This window comes from Solanum verrucosum, unplaced genomic scaffold (genome assembly GCF_900185275.1).
Source record: "Solanum verrucosum unplaced genomic scaffold, falcon-dt-bn FXZP01000306.1, whole genome shotgun sequence".
Classification (NCBI taxonomy): domain Eukaryota; kingdom Viridiplantae; phylum Streptophyta; class Magnoliopsida; order Solanales; family Solanaceae; genus Solanum; species Solanum verrucosum.
Window position 1 is genome coordinate 1,025,974 of NW_026020398.1, and position 22,733 is coordinate 1,048,706.

At 36.2% G+C, this 22,733-nt stretch overlaps 3 protein-coding genes across 4 annotated transcripts; all 3 read left to right on the forward strand.

The window, feature by feature from the left end:
• The first annotated feature begins 888 nt into the window (after positions 1-888).
• Positions 889-5,824, forward strand: LOC125839474 (F-box/kelch-repeat protein At3g23880-like). Its single transcript, XM_049518449.1, has 2 exons — positions 889-1,096; positions 4,634-5,824. Exons 1-2 carry the CDS (start codon positions 966-968, stop codon positions 5,733-5,735), a joined length of 1,233 nt encoding a protein of 410 aa, XP_049374406.1. The 5' UTR covers positions 889-965; the 3' UTR covers positions 5,736-5,824.
• Positions 5,825-9,601: 3,777 nt separating this feature from the next.
• Positions 9,602-15,707, forward strand: LOC125839463 (acylamino-acid-releasing enzyme-like). 2 transcript variants are annotated; one of them, XM_049518435.1, is made up of 17 exons: positions 9,602-9,777; positions 9,939-10,242; positions 10,521-10,742; positions 10,807-11,016; positions 11,182-11,256; positions 11,448-11,586; positions 11,710-11,861; positions 12,053-12,135; positions 12,368-12,489; positions 12,603-12,681; positions 12,908-13,085; positions 13,869-13,929; positions 14,042-14,164; positions 14,278-14,475; positions 14,664-14,732; positions 15,200-15,276; positions 15,352-15,707. In XM_049518435.1, exons 1-17 carry the CDS (start codon positions 9,627-9,629, stop codon positions 15,413-15,415), a joined length of 2,307 nt encoding a protein of 768 aa, XP_049374392.1. In that variant the 5' UTR covers positions 9,602-9,626; the 3' UTR covers positions 15,416-15,707. The 2 variants fall into 2 exon arrangements, with proteins under 2 accessions (XP_049374392.1, XP_049374393.1); XM_049518436.1 differs by lacking the exon at positions 9,602-9,777 and having other exon boundaries at positions 10,095-10,242; positions 10,506-10,742.
• An 888-nt stretch (positions 15,708-16,595) lies between these two features.
• LOC125839464 (acylamino-acid-releasing enzyme-like) lies at positions 16,596-22,512 on the forward strand. Its single transcript, XM_049518437.1, is given in 18 exon segments — positions 16,596-16,651; positions 17,230-17,391; positions 17,534-17,837; positions 18,007-18,228; positions 18,322-18,534; positions 18,687-18,755; positions 18,957-19,095; positions 19,322-19,473; positions 19,561-19,643; positions 19,877-19,998; positions 20,094-20,172; positions 20,321-20,498; positions 20,665-20,725; positions 20,830-20,952; positions 21,106-21,303; positions 21,797-21,865; positions 22,273-22,349; positions 22,433-22,512. Coding segments are annotated over 17 exon segments (2,304 nt in total). The 5' UTR covers positions 16,596-16,651; positions 17,230-17,240; the 3' UTR covers positions 22,497-22,512.
• The last annotated feature ends 221 nt before the right edge of the window (positions 22,513-22,733 follow it).

Genomic DNA, 22,733 nt, shown 5'->3' on the forward strand with positions numbered 1-22,733 from the left:
TGATAAACTTTACAATGAAGAAATTACAAATATTTAAATATGCATAATTTATTAAATTCTAAAGTCAATATAATATTAGATATATAAATTTATGGGATAAGTTCTATATGTTAAAAATTGAAATGATGTTTGGAGAGAATTTAAAATTATGATCTCAAATTAGTTATTTAAACTTTAATTTAAAATTATTATTTCATATCGTATATTGAAACGTATATAAAATTATAATCAGAAGATGAGGGTTCAAACTCTATTTTGGCTCCTTTTAAATGAAATAATTTTGTGATAAATAAACAAAAGCCAAACTAAAACCTAATTTATATATTTTGGATTGAAAATCCAAAATCCAAGTAAAAATAATGAAATTTTCCGAACATTGTATTTAATTGCATAAATTGTCCTTCAAATAAATTAATCTTTATTTTTTATATTTTGAATTTTTTAAATAAAATTAAGTTGAGTATTCATTATAGAATTCATAAGGACGTTCTCCATGGATAAAAGATGGATTATGGTACGACCATTAATATCATTATTACAACATAGTATGCTTCTAACAAAACAAGTTTTCGCAATGTCTGCTTATAAAACTTACGAGAGAACTTCAAAAATAATAAGGGCACCCATATCTCCTCGCCTAGTTCCTTCCTTTAATTAGAACATCAGCTATCATGTTCTGCTCCCCTGAACACGTACTGTGGTGCTTTAATTTCTGCATTATATTTTGAAGTTAAATTTATACCTTATAAGACATAAGTTGTTAAAGTTAACGAAACATAACTAATAAGATAATACGATCTAAAAATATAAAATAACCCGCGAAAATATCATTTATATAGTATTAAAATATAAAAAATAAAACCAGCTCTATTGTAAGGGGGAAAAAATAGGCAAACTTTAGGGCTTTTCATATAGTAATCTCCCTATCAAAACCTCAAAGATTTCCCATTTCTGCAAAAACCCAAATGGAATCCAAAGAAGACGAAGCCCTCCCAAAACGGAGCAAACCCATGGAAATTCAGTCCATTTCAAGCAAAGATTCAGTCTTGTCAATGCCTAAGCTTCCTGCAGAACTCATCACTGAAATCTTGTTAAGGCTTCCAGTGAAATCCCTCTAACAATTCAGGTCTGTGTCAAAATCTTGGCTTTCCTTTATCTCTAGCCCTAAATTTGTGATTTGTGAAGACCCATTCTTATTATGTGCTAGTAACAAGGACTACACCCATCTTGGAGTTATGTTTAAGGTTGTTAGTTATGCTGGCATAGGTGTTACAGACTGTTCTCTTAGTGCTTTACTTCACCATTCTGTAAAGGAGGTAATTGACTTGGATTATCCAGGTAAAAATCCCAAAGACTATCCTTGGCTTGTGGGTTCGGTTAAGGATTGATTTGTTTTACTATTAGTCTATGTAACAAATTACATGACTTGTTTATATGGAATCCGTCAATTAGAAAGCATAGCAAGTTGCCTAGTTATAGACTTAATCGATGTGGTGGATATCAAGCGGAGGAACCTGGGCATAGCAGATTTGGTTTTGCATTGAAGAGCTTCAAGATGATTACAAGGTAGTGGGAGTTTTCCCTGTTCACAAAAATATGCGTCTGTGTCGTGTTGAGGTCCAGATATATAGTCTAAGGAGTTTCTTGGAGGCGAATTAGCGACTTTAAAGATAGATTTTTTTTCCATTTTCCGGGTAAGCTTGTGTAAGGGAAACTTCATTGGATTGAAACGGGCATGAACATTTGTTCTATTGATTTCTGTGATGAGAAATGGGCAGAGATAGAAAAGCCCTGCAATTTTAATTTTAATGATTATGGTCATTTCGTACTAGGAGTGCTTGGAAGTGATCTTTCTGTGTTCTGTAATTACACGCGGGGTGCAGATATCTGGGTTATGACGGAGTATGGAGTTAAAGAATCTAGGACAAAGTTGTTTACTATCAAGTCTCATAATGAATTTATACCATGTTTGTATGGTTTGCCCATTTTTTTGTCAAATGGTGACATTTTGCTTGAAATTGGATCACGTTTGGGGAAATATAATCCAAAGGATGACTCAATCAAATATCTAGATGTTACTAACTTTGCTCCATATGTTGAGGCAGAAATCTACGTTAAGAGCCTAGTTTATCCCTTTTTTTAGAAAGGACTACACCTGCAATAGCAACGGAGGTTCAAATAACTCAGATGAAGACACCCATGTGGCTAATACCCTGTAAGAGTTACATTCTATGTATTTTCTGAAGTGTTGTTAAATTTTGTTTCCATAATTCTTGTGATCTTATGAGTCATTTTCCTTTTATGATCTATTTTCAGAAAACGATAATCTTTTGCTAAAGCAGTTATTTTTGCTGTATTACTTGGTCTCATGAACTTATTTTGAGCAGTGTTGTAAGACGGATGTTGTGCCTATAGATAGAGTAAGAATAGAACAACAGAGGTTCTAAGTTTTGTTTTTTGGATCCATTCTCTCACTATTCTTCTTTAGGTAAAACCTTAATAGGGCAAAGGTTTGACCGGATGAGTTAACTAGTACTTGTATTAGTGGGAGATAGCAAATACCAAGTGGAATAGCCGAGGTGCAAAGCTGACTAGGGCACTGCCATTATCCCAAAAAAGGGTTTCAATAGGAGGAAACAAAGGAATATTTAACAAATTTTAAGCTCTGAGATAGTATCTAGTTTTGGTGTTTTCTCCTTGCTCAATATAACTGATAACTTATTTTCTTCTAGACTATTTGGTGTTCTCTTGCTGCTAACAGCTACTCCCTCCATCCTAATTTATGTGGCATGCTTTCTTTTTTGTCGTGTCCCAAAAAGAATATAATACTTATTTATTTTGAAATAATCTAACTTTAGACTTCTTACCTTAATAAGATGATTTATAGCCACACAGATATCCATGGATTGCTTTAGACCACAAGTTTCAAAAGGGGAAATCTTTAGGATTCCATTTGGGTTGCATAAAGGGAAATCTTTGGGAGTGCCATGAATCTTTGCTTGAAACGGATGGAAATTGAGCAGGGTTTTCGGGATTGCTCCATTTTTGGGTGTCGATAGACGGCTTCATCTCCTAGGACAAGATTTCAGTGGCAAGTAGTAGAACTACTGGAAGATTAGGCATTGGCAAGACTAGATCATTGCTTGAAACACATCGAAATTGAACAGGGTTTCTGGGATTGCTCTGTTTTGGGTGTCGAGAGACCGCTTTACCCTCTTGGGACTTCATTTGGGTTGCAGAAAGGGAAAATCTTTGGGAGTTCTCAGTATGGAGATTACTATGTGAAGGCCTAAATTTTCTATCTTTTTTTTTCTTACAACAACTTTTTAGGTCCTTTACACTTTTTGAGCTGGTTGTAATTTTTATCTTTCAATCTATTTTTGCGATGTATAATTTTATATTTTTGCATTATAATATCTTATTAGTTATGTCCCGTGTTTTTAATAACTTATGTCTTACTAGGTATAAATTTGATTTCAAAGTATGAAAAGTAAAAATCAATTCTTTTGAAGAACAAATCGTGCAATTAAATGTAATGTTTTCTATAAGTGGGAAACATTCATTGTTTTTACTAGGGTAAATACATCAAATCCCCTTGACTTGGTAGTATAACTTACTTTAGCCCTTTAACTATACGGGCATTTAAATACCGCCTATTCTTATTCAAAGTGAAATTAATATCACCCTATAACATTTAAACCACCTTCATCATAGTTACTGTTGTTCACACACCTTTAAGATTAGAGGGGTAAATAAACGCCCGTGTAGTTAAAGTGCTAAAGTAAGGTTTTGTTGCCAAGTTCAAGGAGGATTTGATGTATTTACCCTAGTAAAAACAATGAATGTTGCCCCCTTCCAGAAAACACTGCATTTAATTGCACGATTTGTTCTTCAAAAGAATTTATTTTTACTTTTCATACTTTGAAATCAAATTTATACCTAGTAAGACATAAGTTATTAAAAAACACGGGACATAACTAATAAGATATTATAATATAAAATTATACACCGCAAAAATATGATTTAGATTTCATTCTCAAAAAAAAAATATGATTTAGATTGAAAGATAAAAATTAAAACTAGCTCAAAAAGTGTAAATGGCCAAAAAAGTTGTTGTAAGAGAAAAAAAAATAGATAGAAAATTTAGGGCTTCACATAGTAATCTCTATATTGAGAACTCCCAAAGATTTCCCCTTTCTACAACCCAAATGGAATCCCTAGGGGATGAAGCCGCCTCTCGACACCCAAAACGGAGCAATCCCAGAAACCCTGCTCAATTTCCATCCGTTTCAAGCAAAGATCCAGTCTTGCCAATGGCTAATCCTCTTGTAGAGCTTGTCACTGAAATCTTGTCCCAAGGAGATGAAGTCGTCTCTCGACACCCAAAACGGAGCAATCCCGAAAACCCTGCTCACTTTCCATCCGTTTCAAGCAAAGATTCAGTCTTGCCAATGCCTAATCTTCTTGTAGAGTTTGTCACTGAGATCTTGTCCCATGGAGATGAAGTTGTCTCTCGATACCCAAAACGGAGCAATCCCGGAAACCCTGCTCAATGTTCATTTGTTTCAAGCAAAGATTCAGTCTTGCCAATGCCTAACCTTCCTGTAGAGCTTGTAACTGAAATCTTGTTTAGGCTTCCGGTGAAATCCCTCTTACAATTCAGGTCTGTGTCAAAATCTTGGCTTTCCTTAATCTCTAGCCCTGAATTTGTGAAGAACCATCTCTTATTATCCGCTAGTAACAAGGACTACACCCACTATGGAGTTATGTTTAAGGTTGCTAGTAGTGCTATCCATGTTGTCACAGTCTGTTCTCTTAGCTCTTTACTTCACCATCCTGTAAAGGAGGCAATTGACTTGGATTATCCAGGTAAATATCCCAAAGACCATCGCTATCCTCGGATTGTGGGTTCTGTCAATGGATTGATTTGCCTTGCCAATAGTCTATTTAACGGAGTACAAGAATTGTTTCTATGGAATCCATCAACTAGAAAGTATAATAGACTGCCTAATTATAGACTTCATCGACCCCGTGGTCACTGCTGTTTGCAGGAACATCGTGGTAAGTGCAACTTTGGTTTTGGTTATAATGAGCTCCAAGATGATTACAAGGTAGTGGGCATTTTCCCTGCTTACAAAAGTACACAGCTGTGTCGTTTTGAGGTCCATATATATAGTCTAAGGAGTAATTCTTGGAGACGTATTAACGACTCTGCTTGGGAATTTTTACATGTTCCGGGCAAGCTTGTGAATAGAAAACTTTATTGGCTTCAAAACAGAGGGAATATCAGTTCTATTGACTTGGGTAATGAGAAATGGACAGAGATAGAAAAGCCTTTCAGTTTTAAGGAATATGGTTATTTCGTACTAGGAGTGCTTGGAAGTGATCTTTCTGTGTTGTGTAATTACAAGAATTTTCATGCAGATGTTTGGATTATGAAGGACTATGAAGCAAAAGCATCTTGGACAAAGATGCTTACTATCCGTGCTGATAATGATGGTATGCTACATATACGTGAACCACCCTTGTTAGTGACAAATGAAGGTGATATTTTACTTGAAATTGGATCACGTATGGCGAAATATAATCCAAAGGATAATTCATTCAGATGTCTAGATGTTACTAACTTTGCTCCATATATTGAGGCAGAAATCTACGTTAAGAGTCTAGTTTGTCCCTTTTCACATAAGGATCAACGCATGCAAAAACAACGGAAGTTCCTATTACTCAGATGAAGACAACCGTGTGACTAATAACATGTAAGAGTTACATTCTATGCATTTTCTTAAGCGTTGTTAAATTTTGTTTCTGTAGTGCTTGTGGATCTTGCCTCTCTACCTCCACGAGGTAGTGGCAAGGTCTGCGTACACTCTACCCTCCCTAGACCCCACCTAGTGGGATTTCATTGGGTATGTTGTTGTTGTTGTTGTAGTGCTTGTGGATCTTGTGAGTCACTTTGTCATTTTCTTTTCTGATCTATTTTCAAGAAACGATAATCTTTTGCTAGAGCAGTTATTTTTGTTGTATTACTTGGTCTCATGACTTCAAACTCAATGGTACTGGACATAGTTTCTCTTCTTGAGCAGTGTTTTAAATGGGATGCTGTGCGTATAGAAAGAGTAAGAATAGAGCACCAGTGACGGAATCTGTTGATCACTTGTTTTTTGCACTGTCCAGTAGCTACTGGTGTTTGGAACATATTTTGCATCCTCTTTGGCCTGAGTTGGGTTATGCCAAAGAACATGAGACAGGCACATTTGAGTTGGAGTTTATGGAAAGCTGATAAGGCCATCAAGAAAATCTGGTTGATGATTTTACCTCTCATGTGTGGTTTGCGAGCTATTGCATAGGAGCGGGGATTTTACCCTGTGCACACCCAAAGGGTAGCGGCTGCGGATTTCCCTTGTCATATAAAAAAATCTGGTTGATGATTCCTGCTACTATCTTTTGGTGTTTGTGGATAGAAAGGAACAAGAGATGTTTTGATGCCATCTCAACTCCAAATCACTCTCTTAAAGCTAAATGCTTGCTTAACCTTTTTTTCTCGTCAAAGTTGACCCCAGTCCTTAGTGCTGGACATTTTCTAGACTTTGTTCGCACCCTAGTTCTAGATTAACACTTTGTATAGGAGCTGAACTGAGCTAAATATTCCTTTTTGTCCTTCTGTTACTTGTAACTATGCTCCTTGTATCTTTGCATCTCCTTGATACTTTTTAATGAAACATCTTACTTCATCCAAAAAAAAAAAAGAATAGAGCGCACCAGTGATTAGGAAATTGTGGTAGTCAAATGCACCAATGATCCCTGGTCCTAGGTTTTGTTTTTTGAATCCATTCTCTAGATATTCTTCTTTAGGTAAAATTTTTATAGGGCAAAGGTTTGGCAAGATGATTGTGTTAGTGAGAGGTAGCATCAAGCATGTACCCAATGAAATAGTTGAGGTGACAGTAGTAGGAAACAAAGGAATCATATATCGAAGCTGAAGTTCTGAGATAGTATCTGGTTTGGGTGTTTTCTCCTTGCTGCTAATAGCTGGCAACATATTTTGTTCTGGACTGTTTGGTATTTTCTTGCTACTAATAGCTACTCCCTTTGTTCCAATTTATGTGACATACTTTTTCTTTTGTCCTTCCCAAAAAGAATGTAATACTTTATTTTGAAACAGTTTAACTTTAAACTTGGTATTTTACGCTTAATGAAATATTTTATAGATACACAAACAGCTATGCCTTGTTTTACACCACAAGTTTCGAAAGTCTTTCTTTCTTAAAATCTGTTCCCAGTCAAACACCACCATATAAATTGGGACGTAGGGAGTAACTTTGTATTTTTCACTGCAGAATGATCTTATTCTTTCACTTTAGCTGTAATATTGATGAAAGGAAGTATACATTGCAAGGTGTAATCAGTTCAGGGTGCTAATTTTGCTGCTATGATCATGAGAGTTAGGTTGGGCGTACAGAAGAATTTTGGAATATAGGAGAAACTGACTTTGGGCATGAGCTTTGTTTAAGAGGGCCTTGTCTATTCTAAAGTAGAATAAAGTGTTGTCATCTTTGTTATTTTGAACAAGAATTATTTCCAGTATAGTTCATTCTTTTATGTTCTGAACAACCCTAAAATTGTGTCTATAATATGTATTTTGAGTCTCAGGATACTTGAGCTGGTTCGTCTGAAGGAACCTTACTCTTTGTGGAGAGGCTCAACAGCTTGTTCAGGAGTGCAACTCCAGCCGTTGTCACTATGAGTATGACTACAAAGTTATTCAACAAAGAGTCAGAAAAGAGTTCTTAGAAGACGGTTCGAATATGATTTACAGATTAATGAAGTGTTTATCTCTTTCCACAGCACAATACAGAGATTATTTGCGTATGCATAGACTGCAGAAAAAGAGAAAACAATGAAACTTTGCTGTTTTTATGTGCAGACAGACACTTGGATTTCTTCTCCTATGTTTTTTTGTCTCAAATTTATTAAGTACTGGATTGTTTCTTGTTTGCTTTCATAAAATTGCATACTTTTTTTTTCTTTTTCCGTAAAGTGAATGTTCAAAATAGTAAGTGAAGTTTGATTGAAGGGTATATAAGTCATTCACCCTTGCAGACGAAAGCAAGGAGTTTGCCTTCTAGGTCGAGTTTGTTGCACCGGGTTTGCCTAGTGCGGGACATCTCTCATGTGTGGTTTGCTGGCTATTGCATAGAAGCAGGGTTTTACCCCATGTGCACCTAAAGGGTAGTGGCTGCGGGTTTCAATTTTATTTGTGTTTTTTTTTTATATGGGAGAGGACCATTATTGGAACCAAAAGATGCATCTTTTAAGCACTGACGAAAAAAAGTTTACTTTGAGTACCATTTTTGTTATAACATAATACAAAAATGTGTCAGCTGATATTTATGCACTCTAATTTTTTGTGTGCATAAACAGATACTTGAACCATTGCAAATCCCTTATCTTTAGACAAGAGTTAAATGCAGAAATTCAATCATATGCAAAAAATAATTTACTGCTAATTCGATTTAGCTACAAATCTTTCTGAGTAGGTTAAATTTTTTATAGTCGAAGCAAAAATCATGATGAATCCATTAGACTTTATGATAAATAATTTTTCCCCTTAATTCAAAATTTAAACAATGTTACTGAAAGATTGGAATTGGGCTTATCTTCATCACTTAACAGAAGGCCATGAGGAATATTATCTTATCCTCCTCTTTATCTTTTAACAAACAAAACAAATAATTTGACAAATGTCTTATTCAGATTGAAATAGAAGGAATCTTTGGGCCATCAGCATTATATTAGACCACTTTACAGCAGGAGGGGAAGATTTTAAACATGGTGCGCGTGAATTCATGATCTTTCTGCAAAACTCGGTATTTTTCATATATTTTCTAGAATTAATTTGTATTACTTGTTGATACTCATGCATTTGGTATCAATTCTCACTCACTACTTCCCTTTCGTAGTGGTACAACATGTTCTAAAAATCCTAAATACGCGTTTGCTTTACAGCACCAAGTTGTAACACTGTTGCTCTGTTGGCCTTCTCAAGCAGCTCAAACTTCTCTCCTCTCTTGTAAAATTCTCTCTTTTACTCTCTGTGATTCAAATATGTTACCTTATGCTATGCATATTACCTTTTATTTGGTGCATACCGGAATTTATTACATGTTTTATGGTCAATTCTACTGTGTACACTGACAAATTATGTTTATTTGCTAGTATTGTGGATTAATCAAGAATAGACAATTTTCATTTGTTTCATTTTTGTTATTGTTCTTTTTAGTGTTTGTTGTGTAACGTTCTTCATTTCGATTAATTAGTTGTTGTGACTGCTCCCATATCTATATATGTCCCAAACTGTTTGGCTGGTTCCATTTAAGTTGAGGGTCGATCGGAAACAACTTCTCATAGAGGTAGAGGTATGATCTACGTACACTCTACCCTCTCCAGACCTCACTTGTGGATCACAATGGATTGTTGTTGTTGTTTTAGGGTGTCCCAATGTATCCTAAGTTGTTTTTCATGATTGTAAGCTAAGAAACGTCTTGGCACTATCAATAGTTCTATATTAATTGATCCTTTATTGTGTTCCAATTTCTAGACAAAATTTGTTAGTTTGTTCAGAAATGGAAAATGCTGAAGCCAGCCCTCTCAAAAGATCCCCTCGGGGTTTGGATGAAAACTCGGAGGAAGAATACTCTTCTCTGTCTACTCTACTCCAACATTTTGCTAGCATCCCTACCGTTGACAAAGCATGGACTTTCAAATCTACCAGTGGTATGATTGCTATTATCCAATCTCCCTTTTGTATATTCAAAACATTTCACTTTAATGTTTGATTTTAGTGAAGTATTATTTTTCCACCTTCGATTAAGAAGAATCGTGGTTCTTTAAAACCTGCTGAATGGCTTTCTTTTGTTTTTTTGTTTCAGAAAAAGGTTCCCAGTGTATGTTCTCAATCAGCCAGCCAAATCTACTGGCCAACCAAAACAGGAGATACATATTATCTAGTCATATTTCGAAGGGAAGTCCAAATGGTGTAATCTTTGAGTGGGCTGCCTTCCCTATTGAGATGCCTAGTGGGTCTATAATGGTTCCATCACCTTCAGGGTCAAAACTTCTTGTTGTTAGAAATCTTGAAAAAGGTTCTACAACCACATTCGAGATTTGGGGTCCATCTCGAGTCGAAAAGGAGTTCCATGTCTCGTCCTCTGTCCATGGCTCTGTATATTCAGATGGATGGTAAAATATCTTAATCCTTTTGTTCCAATTTATGTGATGTTGTTTGAAAGAGCATGAAGTTTAAGAAAGAAAGAAAGACTTTTGAAATATATGGTCTAAAATAAGTCGCAAGTATGTGTATGGCTGTAAATCATCTCATTAATAAATCTGAAGTTTATCAAATCATTAATAGATATAAAAATGTGTCAGATAAATTGAAACGGAGGGGAAACTACTTTTTAAGTGTCTGATTTTTCACTTCACCATCATATGGTGTTCGTTAGCATTTGACAATGCAGGTTTGAGGGAATTTCATGGAATGATGATGAAACCTTTGTTGCATACGTCGCTGAGGAGCAAGCTCCCTCTAAACCCGTGTTCACGAATTCAGGCTACAAGAAAGGGAGTTCTTCAGACATGGAATGTGGTAGCTGGAAAGGTCAAGGGGATTGGGAAGAGGACTGGGGTGAAACCTACCCTAGAAAAAGAGAACCTGCAATTTTCGTTATCAATGTTAACAGGTATGGTAACTTATACTGTTTGCTTATATCAGTCTCAAGGGTAAATATTTGACTTCTTGTGCAGTGGAGAAGTACATCCTGTTGAAGGAACAAATAAGCTTAGTGTTGGACAAGTTGTATGGGCTCCAGCTTCTAGAGGCTTGCAGCAATATCTGGTTTTCGTTGGGTGGCCATCGGATACTAGAAAGTTGGGCATTAAGTATTGCTATAACAGGCCGTGTGCCTTGTATTCTGTTAGAGCTCCATTTTCAAAATCAAAAGATCGTGAACCCGGGTATGTAATTTGATAGCTTCTCAAGATGAAAATGTTGTGGATCGGCCACAACTGTATGATCTGTGTGAATATAGTGCAGAGGGGACTGACCTAGGGGAGAATTTCGTTTTTTTTTTTTTATTTATATTCATCTTCATTGTTTTGATGGAGTTTTTTCAATTTCAGAAAAAATGCAATCGAAGAAGCATCTCCAGTTAAGCTGACACAAAGAATAAGTAGTGCGTTCTTTCCTCGTTTCAGGTATATCTGCTTATGTTGATGCTAGAAAGATGAGATATGAATAAGAAATTCTTAAGTTTGTGGAAGCATGTTCTACTTATTTTCAAATTGTTCTTAGTTGATAATAATTGAGAATCAACAATAGCATCATTAATAAAGTTAGTTTGTTGGGAAAAGTTTAAACTAATTGTTACTTTTACTAAATTTTCCAGCCCCGATGGAAAGGCCCTTATGTTTTTGTCTGCAAAAAGTTCTGTAGACTCTTGGGCGCATTCTGCAACTCAATCACTTCATAGAATTGATTGGTCCATAGATGGAAAGCCCACTGCAGATGCTGACATTGTTGACGTGGTTCGCTCTATTTCCATGTCCTTAAAACTTTAATCAGCACTTTGAGGCTAGTGAATTATCATTTGTTGTTATTATTATTTTTCCGTGTATTAACTAACTGCTGGTGCAACACTTATGTGACAGGTTCCTGTTGTAATGTGTCCTGACGATGGATGTTTCCCTGGCCTCTATAGTGTTAAGTTTCTGAGTAAATCTTGGCTTTCTGATGGATCTACCATGATTTTATCTTCTGTATGGGGCAGCACTGAAGTAATACTTTTAGTGAACATGTTGAGGTAAACTTTGTATAAGGTGACTCAATTTTGACTGACATTATGGTGTCATGGCATGCAATAGCCCCTTATGGTCCAATCCTTACCCAGACCCGTGCATATCAGGAGCTTAGTGCACCAGGCTGCCCTTTTATCATGGTGTCATGGGATTCTTTAAATTTCCTCTGGCCTAATGATTGCTTGTTAATTAATAGTGGAAAGGTGTCACGCATTAGCCCTGGAAACTCTAGCTTCTCTTGGACCTTGCTTGCACTAGACAGTGATAACATCATTGCTGGTAAGACTTAATTTTTCTATAGGCGGGTGCCTATGTTGCACAAAGTGTCTCTATTTGTGTTCTTCATTTACTTGTTTATTTGAGTAAATCTGGTACTTATCTCTTGTAAAGTCAGTAGCAGTCCCTCCGATGTTCCTGAAATCAAGTACGGTAGCATTTCACAAAGTGTCTCTATTTGTGTTCTTCATTTACTTGTTTATTTGAGTAAATCTGGTACTTATCTCTTGTAAAGTCAGTAGCAGTCCCTCCGATGTTCCTGAAATCAAGTACGGTAGCATTGTTGGAAATTCATCTGCAGAGGCCTTAGCAAGTTGGCAAGATATTTCAAGCCCCATATATAGATGCTCTGAAAAGGTTCATCTGGTTGTTTCACTCATTTACAAAATGCTACATCCATAATGTTCTGCTCAATGCTTACGTACGAGAATGCCATTTCTATTATTCATAGACATCTGTGATGCTCACAGGTCATTTCTCTACTGTCATCCCGCCAATCTAGTATTATCAAAATTCCAGTCAGGGATATCTCTGAGAACCTTACTGCAGGTATTAATTCATCAGTCTGACTAAAATACTTGCATTAATCTGTGAACAGTGGTGTTTTAACTGTTGAGAAGGTAGGAAAGGAAAGGAAACGAAAAAAATGTTGAGTAATGGTAATTGGATACTTGCTCATGCGACCAACTTATTCGTTCTATTGAAATTTTAGATTCTTCAAGAAGCACCATATGTAAATTCTAAGCCTCTACTCCCTCCGTTTAACTTTTTTCAGGTGCCAACAAGCCGTATGAGTCTATCTTTGTATCCTCCAAGTGTAAGAGCCATGATCTGTGTGATCCGCTAATTGTAGTCCTTCATGGGGGTCCTCACTTCATTTCATTGTCAAGCTTTTCGAAATCCTTAGCTTTCCTTTCCTCAATTGGTTATAGCTTGTTGATTGTTAATTACAGGTGAGAAACTTTCCATGCCTCTATACTTGTAAAGCATGTTCAAATTTATATATTGATAATGAAATACTAGTAATACTGCATACTAGATAGCTATATGAATACTATAAGTTGCAAAAGCAAAGCTCATCAACAACACCCCCTGCAAATTTGTCTTTAGCTTAAGATGTTACACTCAATTGTCTTTCTTGGTTTTAGTACCAAGGAAATTTACAAGTGATGGTCGGTAATATCATAATTTACATGTTCAATCCAATGTCAAAGTTTGTCTGCACAATTTCTGCGATTGTTTCAGTAGAAAACTATAGCTAAGGAATCGAATTTTAGATGTTATAAAGTTGTTGATGTTAAGCAAACTTTGAAGTTAGCAAAATCTTATTTCAGTCACACATCTGAAAAGAAGTAAAAGGAAACATATTATACTAATTAAAAATCAAATGCTTAGGAACAGCCCTCAAAAATTTTTACCAAACAATAAGATGCATATTATTTCAGAAGCTCTTGGATAACTAGAAACTTGTAAACCTACATTGACCTTCTGTGAACTGTAAATTCTCTGAAATTAAGAGCAGACACAGGCTAAAACTTAAGAACTGTTTAAAACATGTCTTCTTATTTGCCTCGACCTGCAAGAATGAGACTTCTTCATCGTTGGCAAGCCAAGTCAGGCAATTGCATATATGGATTTGCTACTGTTCTTGAGATATTTCATTTGCTATCTTTTGTTTTGGCTAAGCAGCAGTTAATGACTTGATTAAGTACATTCTTTTTCTTACCTTATCTTAGAGGCTCCTTGGGTTTTGGTGAGGAAGCACTGCAATCTCTTCCGGGAAAAATTGGATCGCAGGTACTCATCTGTAGTCCTCCTCTTTTGTTCACTTAAAAGATTGCTTATCAAGGATTTGAAACCTAAAATGTTCTTGCTTGTTTGAACCTTTATGATATGTCTGTATGTGTAGGATGTTAATGATGTACTAGCTGCTATAGATCATGTCATAGATATGGGACTTGCAGATCCATCTAAAATAACTGTCCTCGGTGGTTCCCATGGTGGATTCCTGACAACACACTTGATTGGCCAGGTCCTCTAGTTATATGAATATTTATGGTTTCTACCGCGCACGTATAGGGAAGCTCGACAAGCTTGCATATCTGAAAGACTATAGATTTGACAGTTCTGCTACTATTACTGCAGGCACCCGATAAGTTTGCTGCAGCAGCTACTAGGAACCCTGTCTGCAGCCTTCCTTTGATGGTTGGAACAGCTGATATCCCTGATTGGTGCTATGCAGAGACGTTTGGACATCTCGGAAAATCAATGTATACTGAAGCCCCATCGTCTGAACACCTTGTTGTCTTTCACAGCAAATCACCAATAGCACACATCTCCAAGGTCTGCTCTAATCAACAAAATCTGGATTTGAAAAAGCTTTCCATTTTACGCAACTGTGTTCCCAATCTTAGTGAAAAAGTCGAAGTATTAAGTTTTTCTAGATTTCAAGGATCATGTCCCTATGTATGTATTTTCTGGATCCTATATTTCTGAATACATTTGATACTCTGTGTTATCTAATATTGCAGGTCAAAACTCCTATACTCTTCTTGCTAGGTGCCAAGGACCTCCGTGTACCAATATGTACCGGCTTGCAAGTAAGATTTAATATAATCCTCTTCTTGTTTCTTTTATCAATCACCTGTTTATGTTTCATTATCAACATGATATTGGAAAGTTTATATTCTTAAGACTTAAGCGTATACGTTATATGGATCATTCATTTGCCTTAACATATTCGCGTTGAATGGGAAGATTTGTATTCTTTTTGTATTTATCAATAATTCTTTGTAGAAGGACCTTTCTTGAATGAGGCAATCTCAATCAACTACACGACAGCTTTGGTACCGAATAACATTTCAGAAACATGAATAGCAGAATTGTGTAAAATATATGAGTTAGAAGCTTGCCATTTAAGTTTGTTTTGTAAAGTTCATTCTATCCAAAACATTAACAGTACCATTAGCTCTGAACATGACTGACTACTTCCCAAATTATGGTTAGTCGGTTTTCATAAGACTTAAGATTTCAGTGAGTAAATGGTTTTCCTTTTTGTTGCACGAAGTATGCACGTGCATTGAAGGAGAAAGGAACTGAGGTCAAGGTGCTGGTGTTTCCAGAGGACAATCACGCAATTGATAGGTTGGTCCTGAACCAATTTATGTGCATCTTGGTAGTGCTTGAGTTTCATGTTTGTAACCTTTTTCATCTTTGCAGGCCACAGTCTGATTTCGAAAGCTTTCTTAATATTGGAATGTGGTTCAAGAAGCACTGCAAATAGACATATATGATTCATTTCTTGTTCTCCTCAAGAAGAACGACGATTATCCTCCTTCTGTGTTCATGTTCAAGCTCTCATCTGAATTGAAGATATGAACTTTCTAAATATGTCACCTAAGGAATTGCCAATAAACAGTTCCTATGTTGTACAATTCAATAAATCATCAAAAAGGAGTTTATCTTTGAATTTTTGTGTAGCAGCTTGTTTCAAAAGTATTGGTCATATGCAAGAACAAATTGCATAAATTCCCAACTGTGTAATCAACTGCAGAATACTATCCCCTCTGTATCAATTTGGTTGTCTAGTTTTGACTTAATTTTAAGATTTGACAGATACTCCTCCATGTGAATATTTATTTTTCAATAAATAGTAGTTTAATTGAAAGCATATTATGATGCAAATGAGTGAAGTCATACTTTATGCTAATAATGTCTGTCATGATAATATTTTTATTAATTTCATTGAATTGAGATCTACTCTTTTTTTTTTCTTCTTAAAACATCAATACAGCTTAGATTACAAAGAACTTATCGAGATGTAAAGAATATTTCCAAAATTTAGCTAAAAAGTAATCCTAATTTGTGGTTAGTACTCATTCATCCTTAATAAGAGGTCTTGAATTTGAGCCCCGATATGAAATTAATTTTGTTAGGAAAATTTCATGCGGCTACGAAACATCAAGTTCTTGCAAGGATTATCCCTTATTTGTAATGATTCTTAATTTTTGTCGTTCAAATTTATGATCCTTAATATTTGTTCTTGTTGCTCGTTCAATGAAAAATTGTGGGTCAAAGTATCTTTATGGATAACCAAATTTCACTTGGAATAAGTTAAAGAGAAATTTTATATAGGAATTAAATTATGTCTCTCATGACTAACTTGTGAGTTCTGAAATTGAACTTATGCCTCTATCGGCATTACCTTTTTAGGAACTAAGTTATATCTTTTACGACATAACTTGTGGGTTCTGAACTAAACTTATGCATCTATCTACATAAGTTATGTAAAAACAGCATAACTTGCGTTATATTATAATAAGAAAATATAAACTTATACGATCATGCCCCTCCCCCCAAACAAAACCAACTAAACATTGGGTGGAATGAATAAAGAAAATTTAGTTATAGATGCTCTTGGCAAGTGGGACATAAACTGACAAAAGTGATCACTTCTGCTTCCTCTTCTTCTTTTTCTTTCATCCATTTTCATTACAATTCTCCATTTCCCTCTCTCTATGTAAGCTTTCTTGATCTGAATGTGTAAGTGTGATATTAAATATACTGAATTGTACTGTATGTAATTATCATTGAGTTTTTTCTACACCATGTTTGAATACTCTTTCTATAGTTTCTGTTAGCCAAGATTTGATTTTTATGTTCATAATGAACTGAGTAATTCTAAAATATAGTACAATTTACAATTAGAATGTATTAAAGAAGGAAGGTTGAAGGAACTTGATTCCTTTACTTTGTTTAATTACAGTGGGAATCAAGATTGAAGAGAAGTGATCAGATTGTGTTTTTTTCAATTTGTTTGTCTGGTTTTGACTTGGTACAGAATTTAAGAAAGTAAAGAAGACCATTGAATCTTGTGGTTTTAAACTAAAGATGCACCTAAATGTCATGTAATCTTGTGATCTTAAACATGTCATGTGGAAAGTTAGAAATTGAAGAGTTGTCAAAGAAGGGAAGAGGTTTTCTGTTTTAAACGGGATGAAAAGGAAAGTAAGGGAAACAAATTGAAACGAAGTGAAATGGAAACTAACAGTTCTTGTTAGTTTAATTCTGCCTAATTGAAACTGAAAACCTTTTCAGTTTGTTTGCGAATGGAAAATCCTGGAGCAAGCCCTTTCAAAGATACTCCTGTTGGTTTAGATGCAAATTCAGAGGAAGAGTACTTTTCTCAGTCTACATTACTCAAAGAGTTTACTGAAATCCCCACAATTGAGAAGGCATGGACTTTGAAATCTAACAGCGGTACTGCTACTTCAACTTTGTCTAGATATTTTGTCATACCGGTTCATTCCTGTCAAGCTTTTATTTCTTATGTATATCATGATCTGTGAGAGCCAAAAGATGATTTGTGGTGTACTTTTGGTTGTTTTGCGGCGTCCAGGAGCCTCACAGGTTATGTTCTCAATTAGTCAACCTAATCTCCTGGAGAACAAGAAGAGGAGATATGCATCATTTAGTCACATTTCCAAAGAAAGGGATGATTCTGTACAGTTTCATTGGGATGCTTTCCCTATTGAGATGGGGACAACATCTTTGATGGTTCCCTCTCCATCAGGTTCAAAGCTTCTTGTTGTTCGAAATGCTGAAAATGATTCTCCTACTCGCTTCGAGATTTGGAGTTCATCTCAGGTGGAAAGGGAGTTTCATGTTCCTTCATCTATCCACGGATCTGTATATTCTGATGGATGGTAACTTAATTTACTACCGAAAAACACTACTTGCATTTTCTTATCAAGTTCTCTTTTCATCGTGGATACTTGTTACTTCCTGCTATATCCTGAAACCAGTTTAATGCTACAATTTAGTAACATTATTAGGAGTTGTTAGTCGTTATTTCTACCGGTTGCCTGGTCTCAGGTTTGAGGGGATTTCCTGGAATTCCGATGAAACTTTGATTGCTTATATTGCTGAAGAGCCTGTTTCTGCAAAACCAACATTTACATATTATGGCAACGAGAAAGGGAATTGTCCAGATAAAGACTGTAATAGCTGGAAAGGACAAGGAGATTGGGAAGAGGGTTGGGGCGAAGCATACGATGGGAAAAGGCTACCTAAGCTTTTTGTCATCAGCATTAACAGGTTAATTTTGTCACTGATGTCTTGCTTAAGTAGTTCTGAAAAAACATTATCATGTAAATTTGACGTGGTAACTGTTAAATGGACGTTGTGCAGTGGAGAGGTACGCGCTGTAGATGGCATAGAAAAGTCACCAAGTGTTGGGCAAGTTATTTGGGCTCCATCAGCAAAAGACTCATTACAATATCTAGTTTTTGTTGGATGGCCATCGGGGACGAGGAAGTTTGGTATCAAGTAATGCACTAATAGGCCTTGTTCTTTGTATGTTGTTAGAGCTCCTTGTTTCAGATATGAACCATGTCAATATGGGTAGGTTGCTTGCTCTTAAGAAGCCTTTCTTTTTTCAACGACTTTGACAGCATGCTTACATTATACCATTCATTTCTATTTCCGTTGAACCGACTAAGTATTTATTGATATGTTTCTTTGATAGTCTTGTTATTTGATACTTTTCTTATCAGAACGGATACAAAACTATCAGCAGTTGTGCTGACAGAAAGCATAAGTAGTGCATTCTTCCCTCGTTTTAGGTACGTCTGCTTGTTATAATTATTGGCGCTCAACAACTATTTTAGCATTTACATTGTTCTATAAATTTAGTGGAAAATATCTTGTAAAGTCTGATCAGATTTCTCTCACACTTCAGCACTTGGTGGTGTAAAGTGTAAACAACTTTTTCCAGACTATAACAGAAAATCTATTAACCCATTCTTATTTTTCTTAATTCTCAGCCCAGATGGAAAATTCCTGGTGTTTCTATCTTCAAAAAGTGCTGTAGATTCTGGAGCACATAATGCAACAGATTCACTTCATAGGATTGATTGGTCCATTGATGCAGAGCCACATCCGCGTAACAAAATTGTTGATGTGGTATTATTTTCCTGCTTTGCTCACAAACTTATATGAGTGGTTGAACCTTGTTAAAGACTTGGTTACTTACAACTCTTATTTTTGTCATATCAGTACTTTTGAGTTAAGTAATGAAGTTTCGCAAGGATGAACAAATTTGTTGTTTTTCCTTTTTTCGAATTATCCTTAAATTTGTTGTTTCACTTGATCCTGCTGATTATATTAGTAGGTTCAATGACCACTGTAGGTTCCCGTTGTGATGTGTGCTGAAGATGGAAGCTTCCCTGGGTTATACTGTTCAAATATTCTTAGTAACCCGTGGCTTTCTGATGGGCACACTATGATTTTATCAGCTGCCTGGGGCAGCACCCTAGTTGTACTTACCGTGGATATCTTGAGGTAAAGCAAGGAAGCCATTCTATCTCCGTTGTACTCAAACGTTATGTATCTTCATCTGTGTTCAATCACATGCTCATTTACTTTCAGTGGAGATGTATCGCGAATCAGTCCGAGCACATCAGAGTTTTCATGGGATGTCCTTACGCTGGATGGTGATAATATAATTGCAGGTAAGAGTCAATGTTGTCTTTTTAACTTACAACAACAACTATGCATCAATCCCAAGCCAGTTCTGTCGGCTATGTCTCTTTACTGACCATGTTTCTCCATTTAAGCCGACATTTTAACTAGTCAAAAAAAGAGTCAAGGTTAACACCTGAAATCTTCTGTTTGATATGCTTGAAAATGTATTGCGGAATGAAAAACAGATAAGAGTCTTATGGTGCTGTTTCTTACTTTGAAGTATGTAGCAGTCCAATAGATGTTCCTGATATCAAGTATGGTTATCTTGTCGGGAATGCCTCTGATAACACCAAATGGAATTGGCTAGATATCTCAAGCCCCATAATCAAATGCTCTGGAAAGGTGAATATAATGTCCATATTGTTTAAATCCTTTTGGCTTGGGCTATAACGAATAAAGACTAGCCAGTCCTAACATTTTTCTATGATTCTTCTAAGGTGAGGTCTTTGCTGTCATCCAAGGAGTTTTCTATAATGTCGATTCCTGTTAGAGACGCCTCTGAGAATCTCACAAAAGGTACACTTGCATAATATTTATCAGAATAAACATTGTTTCCTGGTCTCTGAGAAACTAAAGATGAATCAACAGATGTAATATTTATTTTCAGCTCACCTTTTTGTTTCTCTCTGCTCCTAATTTAGTGCATAAATCTGATTCATGGTAGGTGCAAGCAAACCTTATGAAGCTATTTTTGCATCCTCCAAATCTAAGAAGCACAATGCATGTGACCCGATGATTGTAGTCCTTCATGGGGGTCCTCACTGTGTGTCATTATCAAGCTTCTCAAAGTCTTCAGCATTTCTTTGCTCACTTGGTTTTAGCTTGCTTATTGTAAATTATAGGTAAGTTAAGAGTACCATAAGCACCTTTTGGCATCTATCTGTACTACAACTTGTGCTGAACTAGTTGACGGTGTTGCCAATCTGAATTTCTGATTAAGATAAACTCACAAATAAAGCCTTATCTTGATTGTATTACAACACGAATATCTTATTGACGTCCTTCCAGAGGTTCCTTGGGATTTGGTGAGGAAGCAGTGCAATCTCTTCCAGGGAGGGTGGGTTCACAGGTGCTTTTTTGTCCAACCTTCTTTATGACAATAGATTTCTATTCATATTTATCCGAAATGAGGACATTTCTTTTAAATTCCTTTCCATTGTTTCACTTCCACAGGACGTTAACGATGTATTTGCTGCCATAGACCATGTCATTGGTATGGGTCTAGCAGATCAGTCCAAAATTGCTGCTGTTGGCATTTCTCATGGTGGATTTTTGACAACACACTTGATAGGCCAGGTCGAGTAGTTCACAAACAACCTGTTTCCTACACCTAAATCCATATCTAGTAAATGTTTGTGCATGGCCATTAGACCATCCGTTCTGATACTTCGTCTATAAGGTGATTGAAAAAGTTAAAATTATTCTGTTCTTACAAATGTACCCGTGCAGGCACCAGACAAGTTTGCTGCTGCAGCTGCTAGGAACCCAGTCTGCAACTTTGCTCTAATGGTTGGTACAACTGATATACCTGATTGGTGCTATTTTGAGGCATTTGGAAGTGAAGCAAAATCAAGTTTTACAGCAGCACCTTCAGCTGAACACCTTGCTCTATTCTACGACAAGTCCCCAATTTCACATGTATCCAAGGTTAGCTTCATCACCTGTGTTGGTGTTATCGTTGAATAGGTCTACTAGGTTTTATTGCACAGGAGTCGGGACTCAGGAGCGTAGAACTAGGCAACTTAAAAATGCAAAGATTATAGTAATCAATTTTCATCTGGTTACTTCTACTTCTCATTGACATTCAAACAAAATCGAACTGGAAATGGGAGCAAAAAAGAAATTACAGTTAATTCCTTTTAGACATGAGATTTTCTGGTGCCAGTGGCGGAGACACCTTATGTTAGTTAAGGGGTGTCTCCTCGGAAAATTACACTGTTTTGTTAGGTCAGAATTTTAGTTTAATGTATATATACTATATGTTGACTCCCCTTATTTTCTCTGTGTATCTACTTTTTTTATATTGTGATACCCCTTAGTAAAATTCCTGGCTCCGTCACTGGCTGGTGCCTATTGGAATTTAGATGAATCTGCATTGTTTTATTGATGCTCCTATACTCACTTGGAGGTAACCCTGCAGGTCAAAACTCCCACACTCATGCTTTTAGGTGTTAAGGACCTTCGCGTGCCCATTACTGATGGATTACAGGTACGTATTTTCCTTTTCCTTTTGGGGGGCGGTGCGTAAAACTAGACCAACAATGGAAAACTGAGTATACACCCCAAATTTTAATTGCTTCCATAGCTGCACTTAAACATGTCACTGCTTATGAATCCAAGAAGCTATTATCGATCTATCGCTTGAGTTTTCCAAATTTTTCGGAGTCTAACATGAATGATGCATTCTCCTATTAATTGAGACTCTCAAAGAACTATCATTCAGCTCATTTGATCATCTTGTGACGTGAAGTTAAGTATTCTTTCAAGTATGAACACTTCCTACAGTGCTCTCTCTTTCGTTCTGCTGGAGGAACCTTACTATGTCTTGCCTGATTCGATGTTTGATATAAACATTTCATCTCGTAAACATTTCTTCATTCTTCTGTATCTGTGCAGTATGCAAGAGCATTGAAGGAGAAAGGCGTAGAGGTTAAGGTGATGATGTTTCCTGATGACATACACGAACTCGACAGGTAATTGTGTTCCTTCCCCTAATTCGAGAACTAAATATCCCCCCTACCTGAGGAGATCATTAACGCATATACTCTTTTGGCAGACCGCGAACAGACTTTGAAAGCTTTCTTAACATTGGACTGTGGTTTAAGAAGTACTGTTCATAGATTGCCAGATAACTCAGTGTTTCTGCAACAAGAATGTTAAGAGATTCATAGTTAATATGAGAACTGGTCTTCCAAGGAAATGAAGGTCATAGTTGACTCAAATTGATCAATGATCAGACTACTGAACTGATAAAAGGCTTGTAATAATCTAACAAGCACTCGAAAACTATATTGCTCGGACTCTTCACAAATGCGTCAAGTGCGTGTCATATCATATTTTTAGGATCCAACATGGCT

What these genes read in the sequence shown, in the direction of transcription:
- LOC125839463 (XM_049518435.1), top strand. Translation starts at nt 9,627, where the DNA reads ATGGAAAATGCTGAAGCCAGCCCTCTCAAAAGATCCCCTCGGGGTTTG. An exon ending in GACTTTCAAATCTACCAGTG is followed by an intron (nt 9,778 to 9,938) that starts GTATGATTGCTA and finishes TTTCAGAAAAAG; the next exon opens with GTTCCCAGTGTATGTTCTCA. An exon ending in CGGGAAAAATTGGATCGCAG is followed by an intron (nt 13,930 to 14,041) that starts GTACTCATCTGT and finishes CTGTATGTGTAG; the next exon opens with GATGTTAATGATGTACTAGC.
- LOC125839474 (XM_049518449.1), top strand. Translation starts at nt 966, where the DNA reads ATGGAATCCAAAGAAGACGAAGCCCTCCCAAAACGGAGCAAACCCATG. An exon ending in ATCACTGAAATCTTGTTAAG is followed by an intron (nt 1,097 to 4,633) that starts GCTTCCAGTGAA and finishes AATCTTGTTTAG; the next exon opens with GCTTCCGGTGAAATCCCTCT.